The following is a 12023-nucleotide window of genomic DNA, read 5'->3' on the forward strand; positions in this document are numbered from 1 at the left end:
TCACAAAGCAAAGTGAGGGAAACTAAGAAACGACCTTTCTATATTCGAGACCAAAGGTAATGAGACTGATTTTTAAAAATAATTTTTTAATTTGATATGAGAATCTCAAAACTGTTCCCTTAAAGATCTCCTTACACACTTCATTGCTGAAGACATGTGGAACTCTCCTTGGGAAGTGATTTTCATTACCACTAGAAATCTTTATCTTTTGAAGTTGAATTTGATTTTTACCACAGCAAAAAGCATTGGAAAGCAAATATGGTGGATTATTAGATCAAGGTGTCACTTTCAAAATAGTGTGCCTGTATGGCTCATAAATAAGTTCTGAAGGCAGCTGCAAAAATGGGAGTTTCAATTATGTTGTGGGACAAAGCACAGTTTCCCCCAAAAAGGCTAGTATTCCTTTGGATGATTCCAGTGTGCTTATTTTAAAAATAAAAATAGATATTATTAAGATTGGTCTTATTGTTATAAAGCCTGTACAGCCCAATGGTGACCAAGTGGATTTGAAATAAAAGTGAGCATGTAGAGGAGTGTGAGGGTAATAGTCCTGAGGATGGCGTGTAGGGCTGGGAGCAATCGAAATACCTGAGTGGTCTCAGCAAAATGCACCACCATGTCCTGTCACCTTCACAGGCCGCGCATATCCGCCAGCCATTTGTACCTTTGAACACCCTGTTATACAAGTTATTTCTAAGCAAAGAAACAGATAAAGGTCTAGGAAGGTAAGAGTTGATATGAAAGAGAAAGTAGAGAGGAAAAGACCTATTTTTTTTAATTCATAGACTTCTAAATCACTTATATAAGAAATGTATGTTAACATTTAAACTTTTTAAATGTTTAAGAAATGCTCAGGGAATTAGAGAAAAAGAAGGATATAAATAATCCACAAACTAATATTTGAATTAACTGCTTAAACCATGGCTTTTCTTTGGAAATTCATGTTTAAGACTCATTTCTGTAAACTTCAGAGAGAAATTTTCAAGCTATCAACTCCTTTTTTCGCATCTTGTGATCAGTTTCTCAAACTGTGCTAGTTTCTTTAGTGAAACTTAAGACTCATTCTGGAATACTGACTCATATTATTGAATTTGTTTCTGTCTTTCTTCTCTCCCCTCCTTTTTTTAAAGACTGACTTTTGAACAGGACATAGAGCGTGGCAATACAGATGGCCTGGGGGACTGTCACAGTAAGTAAAGCTTTTATCCATGTTTATCTTTGGGCAAAGATGCTTTTATCAAATGGCCTAGAAACATTACCCCACATGTGGAATTGTGTGCACCTGGTGCTAAAACATGCATAAATAACAGACATCATCTTCTAAATATCAAATAAAGAAAATAGTATGTTTTAAAGCCAGTGTTGTCAATGTTGTTGCTATAAATGCTGGCCCCTGTTTCATTATTAGAATGCTGTGGGGAATAGATGGACTCTAGAGGATATTAATTATAGCAGAGCAGTAAGTTATATCAGCGTTTCCATTAAAAAACCACGGTTTTGGGGGCCGGCCCTATGGCACAGTGGTTAAGTTCGGCACGCTCCGCTTCAGCAGCATGGGTTCATGGGTTTGGATCCTGGGTACAGACCTACACCACTTGTCAGCCATGCTGTGGCTGCAACCCACATATAAAGTGGAGGAAGATTGGTTGACACAGATGTTAGCTCAGGGCTAATCTTTCCCAAGTAAAAAAAGAGGGAGATTGGCAACAGATGTTAGTTCAGAGCAAATCTTCTTCAGCAAAACAGACAAACAAATGAGCCACAGTTTTTGTTATTTTTATTATTAACTACTGTTTACTGTAATTTTTAGCCAAATAATAGAAAGATTGATCACTGTAAAAATTCTAGCTTTTTAATTGAATGGGACTGTTTTATTCTCCTTGAACATATCAGTTGACAAAAGTAATTATTTTTTAAATTAGATTTATGTCTATTACCATTTGCAGTAGAAAAAACATTTTAGAAAGAACCCACTAAGTACAGGTGACCCAAAATAACTTTTTTATAGAAATTAACTTACTAGGCTAATCTCAGAGTTGATTTCAAAAGTTATTAGATGGTAACATTTTAGTCAGAACTTTATATAAAGGATTCTGACCCAAATTCTTTCTAGTTGTCCTGTGATCTGAGTAATAGCAATATTCTCCTGAAAATGCTTTATTAATGCTAATTTAGAGAATAATGCCATACTCTTGGAAAATATTTACTTTGCAGTGTTTTAAATGTTATATGTGATGAATTTCAAGAAGCTTGCATTCAAAATGGCACCAAAAAATCTCTCCTAAGGGAATGAAACTATATCACTCCTGATATTTGATTCTATAATGAAAATCATAGATATAACTCTAAATCTTTGAGCCATGAATACTGAAATTTCAGGCTTGAAGGTGCCATTCAACTTTCTACCTTATCTTTTTTAGAGATCAGATATAATCATATAAAGAGGGCGACAGGCAGCCTCATCTCCAAATTCTTTGCCGCATATTTTTTGTTTGAAAATATTATATATTGTTATATAATATATATGTTATATATTATATATTCTTATTGATTATGTCTTCACACACAAAATTTGTGAGTTAAGAAATTAGTATAGGAGACAGTGTCATCACCAAAAGATCTGTGCTACTTGTGTGCTATGGGACAATCTGATGTTTGGTCGGTGGATCTTTTTTTTGGAGGGAAGATTAGACCTGAGCTAACATCTGCCGCCAATCCTCCTCTTTTTGCTGAGGAAAACTGGCCCTGAGCTAACATCCCTGCCCATCTTCCTCTACTTTATATGTGGGATGCCTACTACAGCATGGTGTGCCAAGAGGTGCCATGTCCCCACCTGGGATCCGAACCTGCGAACCCCGGGCCGCTGAAGCGGAACATGCAAACTTAACTGCTGAGGCACCGGGCCGGCCCCTGATTGGTGGATCTTAATCATATTGTAGTGCCTTACGGTTCCGTTTTCAGGGAAATAGGTGTTGGTTTGTGTGTCTATGTGAGTGAACTTAATTAGCTGAGTTTAGTAAATAACTTTCTTCATATTTTTATGATCTAGTGGTATGGGCATCTGTAGAAAAAATGAAGTGAATTGAATAGGTAAATATATGCAAAATGTGAAAATGTTTGTTACTGCCTGTATAAAGCGTCATTGCACCAGTAGGCTCACACCACACCTGTGTCCTCGGGCGGAGGAACCTGAGGAAGCCTCTGTCTCTAGCACAGGAGAGAACCTCAGGTCCGAAGCCAGTGACTGACTCCTTCATCTCAGCAGTCAAGCCTCTGTGTTTTCATGTGCTCCCTAACCTTGAACCCCACTCCTGCTGAGGCACGTAGGGTGCCCGCTCAGGGCAGGAGGTAAGGCTGCCCCTCTGCTGCCTTTCCAAGTGTCTTCTCTGCTGCCTGTGCCCCTGCTGGAGCATGAACACTTCTATTAGACTTACCTATTCACATATAGGCACTCAGAGGATTTAGAAAATTGGTGCACAATGACTCTTTAACAGGATTTTAAGGGGAAATGAGGAAATCATAAAGAGCCAGTGTCAGAAGCTGAGTAGCAGGCTGAGGAATCATTGATGTGACCCAGACCCACAGCACACACACACATATGTATGTTGCCTATGTGTGTGTGTGATTATTTTTGTTTTTAATTTCCTAACTAAAACCTCTGCTGAGTTCAGAACATTGTGATACTGGACAGTTCCTCACAGCATGGTCGTGAGGATGAAATGAGAGAGGAGGTAAAGGAAAAAGTGGTCCAGATGTCATTATTTTATCCATATACACATCCCTCTGTATAGAGTAGGGCTTAAATTCTCAGAATCACGTAAAATCACAGTTACCACTCCTTCTACTAACTCTTGCTTGTTCTCTGCCTCTTGGCAACAAAGGCAGTGACTTTGAGGAAACTCACTTTGGGAAGAGAAACAGGGGTGTGAAATCAGACTGAATATATAGCATCTCATATTACAAGTAGGAATTAAGAAGTACTTACTTAGCATTGGGGATCATATGTTAGCATAGTACCGTATTGGCTTGTTTCCACTTATCATGTAAGTCACACTGAGCAGACTGTTAAACATTAAGTAAGCTTCTTCTCCCTTTTGTCTTTCAGATTCCTTCGTGGCACTGAATGGTAAGGAAGACATTGCTCATAATTTAATGTCGATGAAAAGCTACTTGGGAAATCCTGTTTCACTAATCCTCTTGAGTATTTCCAAACCTTAGGTTTCTTTTTTAATTAATTTTTTTATCCTCATTATTTTTTTATAGACATTTCAACTCCTCTACCAGATCATGAAATGTCTTACAACACAGTATATGGTCAGTTCATGGATTTCTTTTTTTTTTTTAATTCTTCAACCACTCATCTCTTGGTAGTTTATAGTTTTCATCCCTAAACATCATGGACCAGATTCTTTGTTACTTCAGGGCCCCAATTCACTAAAATTATTTATAGATTTCATGATGCCTCAAAAATCACTCTGCCTGTATGAAACAGTTGACATGTGAGACTGAGTCCTACATTTTTAATCCACATAACATGAAATATGCCAACCTTAGGGAATTTGGTGAATATATTTAATGAGTTCTTGAGGGAGAAGAAATGGCTTTTGGCCATAAGTATATCCAAGATAAAAGGATAGTGCTTATAACTAATAGGCCATAGCTCCTTTACTGACAGAGTACCATTTCCCAGAATGCTGACTTTCAGGACAATCCCCTCTGCAGGAGGAAATCTGTACAGGGTGCAGATCCCAAGTTCTTACTAGCCAGAACTTTCCATTGTAACGTGAAATTAGCCATTGAAATTTAAGCTCACAAAGAGTATGAGTAGTTAGACATATTTTCAGTGAGATTTCTTCAGAACATATACAAGGAAGGGTGACGCAGTGGAAATGACGGGCAAACAGGATTTATCCCATTGTTCCTGCTCTGAAATACAAACACTATATTAAACAAAGCCATTAGGTCCACAAACAGAGTATTCTGAGCTCTTTATAAGTTGAAATGTTCCATTTCCATTTCTCAAAGTTCCCCCAAATGTTTATTAGGGTAAACTATTCATGTGTTTTTTAAATCTAGTATGAAAAACATATGTTTCATAGAAGCTTCTATTCTATTCATAGAAGCTTCTGCATTATAATGGGGACTGTGAGTTTCATTGATATGCAGACATTTTATAGTTTTTGTTTTTAAGATATATAACAGTAACAGTTCTAGGACAGTCTTTAAATGTAGAGGTAGGTCATAAAGGAAGGGGAAAAACTAAAGAGGAGGAAAAAAAGAAGAAAGAAAAGAAAGCAAGTAGATTTAGGATTCAAGGAAGTATTTGAAGATGGCCACAAATGTGTTTAATAGCTCTATGTAAACTCTTAGTCCCTGTGTCTAATTAGCATAAATAAAAAGCCTTTCTTTGAAAGTCCTAAAGACTATCTTATAAAATAGAGCTGTGCAGATGTGGAAAATGGTGCCTGCTTTCTCCTGATTGTCCCCCTTGTGAAGTGAGGCATTGTGGAGTAGATGAGCCCGCAGAATTTGCCCACCTTTAACATTCTCTCCTCTATGATTCAAGCCAGAATATTGAACATCAACAACTGGAAGAGAAATTTCTCAGGAGGCAAATATCTCGCTTAGCTTGCCCTTCAGAAAGAGAATCCACATAGCATCTGCTCTTCTCCAATATCATACTTTGCAATGATTTCCTATAATTGAATAATCATTAGCAGATATTGAAAAATTCAGGTCTTGAATCTAATTGAACTAGCAACCTCCCCAGCATTCATCAGTCATACTAAGATCAATTTTAACTCCCAGGTAATTTCTCATATAGATAGAATAATTAAACCGTGAGATGCTCTTTATGAACAAAAATCACTCTCCAATCTATGGATGTCTCTTATTTCATTTACAAAAGGGAAGAAACTTATTAATTCCTCCATATTAACACTTTAAAGGACAATGACCACTCGCCCTCAGCTCTTAATCAGTGGCTTCTGTGATGAAACTAAAGAAGAGTTGGAATTTTCCTTTCAACTAATGATCCTGTCCATTTCAGGCTAAATCTATCCAGTGTGAAGTGGTAAGATGATTAACTGACCATCAAAATGAGGGCTAGTCCAGACAGTACTTACAAAAACACAGGAGACTTTCTCCTCACAAACTATTGTAAGAGATGCTTATTTTGGAGTTAATAAACATGGAATAGATTTAATTCATCCATCAGCAAATATTTGTTGAGTGCCTACTATTTGCCACTGGACTGGGTGCTGTATTTATACCATCAAAGGAAGGACCAAAGTTTGGGGCTGGCCCAGTGGCACAGTGGTTAAATTCACATGCTCTGCTTCAGCAGTCTGGGGTTCACAGGTTCAGATCCCGGGTGCCAACCTACACACTGCTCATCAAGCCATGATGTGGTGGCATCCCACATACAAAACAGAGGAAGACTGGCACAGATATATTAGTTCAGGGCGAATCTCCTCAAGCAAAAAGAGGAAGATTGGCAACAGATGTTAGCTCTGGGCCAATCTTCCTCATCAAAAAAAAAAAAGAAGGACCACATTTTTATGAGCATGGATGTAGACTAGGAAGCCAATCTCAAAGTCTGGAATGCACCCACTGTTTCTAGCTATGTCCCCGTAAAAAGTTTAGTGACTGAGGGTAGGCTCATAGAGTAAACTACAAAACCAAAACTGTCTAACTCAGATAAAGAGATCATTTCAATAAACCTTGCAAACTCTCTGCTTGGCAAAATCTCTATGCAACACCATTTGCATGTGGAAGAACCTCTTTTTAGTGAATTGGACCCTGATTATTTCCCTTCTCTCTTCCTCTCTTGTATTGATTTAGTGTCTCTTTTTTGTGTCTAATTGGCTACAATCATTGTTACTAGGTTAGAGTAGTTTGAAGGGTCTCTAACCTCTGGAATCACAAAGACTTGTAGATATAGAGAAACGATACAATGCATATAAAAGTTAACTTTTAAAATCTATCTATTTCTTTGTATATTGTAAGAATAACACATCATAAGCTCTATTGACTAAAATAGGACCTTTCTTATTGGATTAACAAGACAAAATTACAGATTCCAAATCTATTGACATTAAATACCATATTCACGACTGATTGCCTATTTTTGTAGTCTTATTATGGTTACAAAGTCTCTTAGGGAATGCACAAAAATAATGTAGCCTGTAGAATCAGATTCTAAGAAGGAATATAAGTGATTTCCTTTTAACATTTTTAGGCTTGGAGAAGTAATAATAATACACCTCTTTGATTTCAAACTATGGTCTGCTGCTTGCCGGTGCTCTGGCATGGTGGTCCTAAAACTTTTGAGAGTCAAGTATTGCTTTCTCCAACTGCTTCACGAGTGACACGTATTGCCTCTCCTCAAACATAAGTTTAAAAGATTGCAAAGCTCATGCTGCTCTGTTTTTTTTCTTTGGAGTACATCAGATGCATAGTTTCTCTAGATTTACATATAGAAAATGGAGATGTGGTGGGTATTAGACTAACACTTCAGCAATAGGAAGGAGCTGATTTCTCACATTTGTGTAAAACATTTTCCTACCTAACTACCATCTGGTCCACATTAATTTCCTCTCATAGCCATAGATTTCCATTACCAATGAGTTTTCCATGTCTTTGCAGCATATGGGCCAGGAAATCTTTCTACAGAGAATGTGTCCCTTAGGCATATATTTCCCCTAGATTACTGTATTAAGAAATGTTCTCCCTAAACCATACTTATGGCATTACCATAAAATTGCCCCTTGAACACAGTTAAATTGAAAGTGCTCAAAATGTATATCAATTGAGGTAAAAGAAATTCTTACTACTTAGAAGAGAGGTTCTTTTTTTCCCTTCCCCCCTTTCTGACTCCCTACAAAGCTGTTTCTAATTGTTTGCTTATGCTGGGTGCTGAATTCTCTCTTAGGTTGACCATATATTTTATTAGAGCAATGTTGAATTCAAGAGTAGAAAATAGAGGCTCTATTTTAGCCGTCAATATAACAAAAAAGGAAGTAAAAGAAATTCTGTATTTCCAATTCCAGGTTAATTTTCCTACCAGTTCTCTTATCAGTATTATGAAATGAGATGTGAAACCCGAAATGTAAAAACACAAAGTCTAGAAGCAAGCATTCTTGAGTTTTAAATGAACGTGTTTTTAGCAACTGAACATGAACCAGACTATTTGCAACAAAGCGGGTGTTTGAAGCTATGTGGGAGCCAAAAAACCTCCACACGGAAAGGGGCCTCTTACATGGTACCAAAGCTTTGCGGTAGCATTTAAATGTGGTGCTTCCATAAAGATCGTTATAGCTTAGATGAGCCACTTGACTGGCTTGCTTTTCCTTGCTATCTTTTTTATATATACTTTGTAATTTGCAGCATTAAAGTCTCCTGGGAATCCCACTTCAATAATATTGTAAAAAAGAAGAATGCAGTGCACTCTTCATTCTACTCTTTCTTTCTGGTTGCCAGTATTTTATTTATCACATACATGGTGATCACACCCAAGGCCACTTGTGAATCTGTCCTACTTTCTACCAAAGGCATCAACTACACATTCACAGTAGTTGCCCTGCTGTCTTTTTAAAAATTGTTCAAGAGGTTGCTATAAGATGGTTTAATAAGCCAAAGCCTCTCCTTGAAAATCACAGAAAGGTTCTATTTTATTTCTACCAGAAAGAACAGGTAGTGGGGCTGCTTTAAATCATTGTGATAGTTCAGATCAAAGCACCTGACACAATCTGCATTTCACCTTGTGGGAGGAAAGCTGTGGAATGTATTCACAGGAAATGTCCAGAGTTTCTGCTGTGACTCGCAGCCTAGCCATCCTTATTCTGACATTATCATGGTAGGCTACTCTGCAGCTCATAAAGCTTTCCCTTTGCAATGGGGATCATATCAGTGAGCGAGCCCTCAAAAACAACCTCTCACAAGTGTGAGTCATGAAACCATGAACCTGACTTTGTCAGAAGGAGACCCAAAGGGCACAGCCATAACAACATGGAGCAGTTGAGGGCTCCATTCCAGGGAAAAGGAGGTGGAAGCAGGTCCTTTTAGAAAGCAGTCACTACTCCCAGAAAGAAGAATGCCTGTGAAGTTGACTTGCAGCTGAAAACTAGACACACCCTCCATGAGAAAGGCTCCATGAGAAAGGCTCTGGACAGCTGAGTTATTTGTGATGGGGGAGAGGCTCGCCCACTACCATAGAACCTGCCCCATCAGTCACAAACGGTGTCCCCAGAGTGGACACATTCTGCTGTCAGAGTTGATATGGGAATACCAAAGAAGGATACTAGTATTTCTTGAGTACCTACTATGTGGCAGACACTGTTAGATACTTCAACCATTATGTCACTTTATCCTCTCAACACTGGGAGGTAAGTGACATCGTCCCCATTTTATGCACAAGGAGAACCAAGGCCCAGAGAGGTTAAGTGATTCCCCAAGGCTTACTCAGCAAGCAGCAAAGATAGGATCTGGCCCTTCATCCTCTACCTACAAGTTCAAGGGGTCTTCTGCTGAAACCCATCCCCTAGCCTTGTTATTTCTAAGGCAATCTCCTTTCAGTCTACAGCCAGTTTGGGTGGCGCTCCTCCTGGCCTCTGAGCACAGGGAATGTGGGTGTCCCCAGTGATGTTTTCCCTAACTGTATTTGTGATGAAAACAGGGCACTCCAGTTCCCTCTGGCCCAGCACCACCACGTCAGATTCGGCGGCTCAAGAGGGGTATGAGTCTAGGGGAGGAATGCTGGACTGGAAGGATCTGCTCGATTCACCTGACAGCACAGACTCTTTGGGGGCAGTGTCTTCCCATAATCACCAAGACAAGAAGGGTAAGGCCTTGGAAATGCCTCTTCCTCTGGGGGGAGAGGGAGGGAAAAGTGGGGAGGACTGTGTAACTGCTTCCAGCTGAATCATAGAAGCTTTTAAGGAACCTCCAACAGACTGTGACTGAAAGCTTCTCAAAAAAGACTGCAACTCAGTCCTCTCTACTAGGCTTGATCCTAAACCATTCCCCAACCAGGGAGAAACCACACAAAACAAATAACACATCCTCTCGGCTTCCTCCGCCCCAAAGAGGTGTGGCTTGGCCCCAAGCAGATGCTGGCTCCCGAGATCCCTTTCCACTCCTCTTAGCTCATTCTGTGATGTTTGGATCCTCTTTTCCCACCATCGTGGGATGGCATGCAGTGCGGACTTTGGCAAGCACACGTAATGGAAGTCAAGGCCTGTTTAATCAGTGAATGGAGAAATAGCCGGGAAGAATCTTTTCTGGCTGGTAGCATCTCTCACTCTTGCGTGGTGCTGAATTTGAATAAAGCCGTGGTCCTGGGCCGTACTGTAATTGCCCTTAGAGGACAACAGCTCACACAAAAATATGTTATTTAATCAAGCAGAATTGTTGTGCATTTAAAACGGAAAGGAAGCTGCTCTAAATGAAAGGGATTCTACTGTGAACTGTCCCAAATTCTCCCTTGCTTTCTTTGCTCAACTAGAGACAGGAAATGTCCTCTCTTTTCTCACCATTCGCTGCTTCTGGTAACACATCCTACTTTAGTTGCAGCTGCAACCAAAGAGGCCTTTACTTGTCCAAAAAACAGTCTTGTAAATCAGAGACTGAAAAGCCCAGTTATGTTGCGAGCTGTTTCCCCCCATTCAGAATTGTTTACCTCTATATGTTTTCAAGAGTTTCATCCAAGCAGGAATTTGAGTCTCGATGGCAGACCAGCCGCAGTGACCCTTGGACAACAGTCTCTAGCGTGTCCTCCCCTAGAGTCTTCTGTATCCATAGTTCCATCTTTACTTTTAGAGAAGACTTTCGAGGCAGGCTCACATGCTAAATTTTCATCCTCTTTTTTGTGTCTCATCTCCTGAGAGTCCCATTCCCTCTGCTGCTCTATGTGCCAAGCCGAAATGTGACGATGGAGCCCTTTTAACTTGTTCTTGGGCAAAAAGCTTAACTGATTTTATTACTGTTCTATAATTTATTAATATACCCTGTCCCAAATCTTAAAAATAAAAAAAAAGTGGTTTTGTCTCAGCAGCCTCCTTAAGTTAGAGGGATCCCCCCATCCCGAGAAAGCACCAGGCCAGTTGGTGATGGAACGGAACCGTCACAACAGGCCACAAGCCCTAGCATGTGCCATTATTTGTTATGTGTGGCTCCAGCCTGCAGATGTGTTAGTCTTGGCCCAGTTCTCAAGGAGAGACAACTCAGTAAAATCACTTTGTGTTTGCCCAGTGCAACTTTCTGAAAAACCAAACAGCCTTTCCAGTAAGGCATTAAATATGTCAACCAAACATCCAGCCATTGGTTACAATCATTTTCTCTTCACTTCGCGAGATGGGTGGCGTGGGTGGCGTGAATTTTCTCCAGTCGTTAACTCTCCCAAGGGATGGAGGTTTTCAAAGAGTCCAATTAACACTTTGACGGATCACTTTCAAATTCGGCATTGTTCATTCTCTTGGGTCTTATTATGAATATTGACAAAGCTGGAAGCAGTCTACAGATTGTCAGACAATGGTGGCAGAGGTGACTGCATGGGTGTTTAACATGATCACTGTTCTTGTGCTATGAACTCCTTGCCTTGCCCTATCAAATTCAAGTTTGATTTTTGACAATTGATTATGTATTTGATGGGGCAATGAAAATGAGTTGTTATGCAGAAATTAAAAAAAAAGATGTAGCTTAATGTTCCTTTTACCATGATTTTTATGATTTTAATTTCCATTTTGCTGTGAATTATTTTTCTGTTTAATGTTCATGATTTACTTTCAACTTTTGTTCTGTTTTGCCAAGCACTGTGTGGTATGACTTGGTGATGGCGTTATTCTGTTGGAAAAGTCTTTTCTTTTCTGACTCATTATGATGTCCCTTAAATTGACCCAATCTGTGATCCCTTCGCTTTTTTTTCATTCCCTGACGTGGGTGCCTTAATGATGTCACATCCATGTGTGCAGCATCTCCTGGGATGCGAGAGTTTCATGGGTTTTCTGAGGGCCTCTGGAGGGTGC

The 12023-nt window shown here is 39.5% G+C and overlaps 1 protein-coding gene across 11 annotated transcripts in view; it reads left to right on the top strand.

Moving 5' to 3' along the window:
* Positions 1-12023, top strand: part of SEMA6A (semaphorin 6A) — a 126856-nt gene that overhangs the window by 91702 nt on the left and 23131 nt on the right. For 4 of the 11 annotated variants that reach the window (XM_070569500.1, XM_070569503.1, XM_070569502.1 and 1 more), the window contains exons 16-18: positions 1131-1189; positions 4106-4126; positions 9677-9841. In XM_070569500.1, coding sequence (XP_070425601.1) covers positions 1131-1189; positions 4106-4126; positions 9677-9841 — 245 coding nt within the window. Of the gene's footprint in view, positions 1-1130; positions 1190-4105; positions 4127-4263; positions 4315-9676; positions 9842-12023 lie in introns of all 11 variants that reach the window. The other 7 variants (XM_070569504.1, XM_070569507.1, XM_070569506.1 and 4 more) reach the window with 2 other exon arrangements.

This window comes from Equus przewalskii, chromosome 13, assembly GCF_037783145.1.
Source record: "Equus przewalskii isolate Varuska chromosome 13, EquPr2, whole genome shotgun sequence".
Taxonomy (NCBI): Eukaryota; Metazoa; Chordata; class Mammalia; order Perissodactyla; family Equidae; genus Equus; species Equus przewalskii.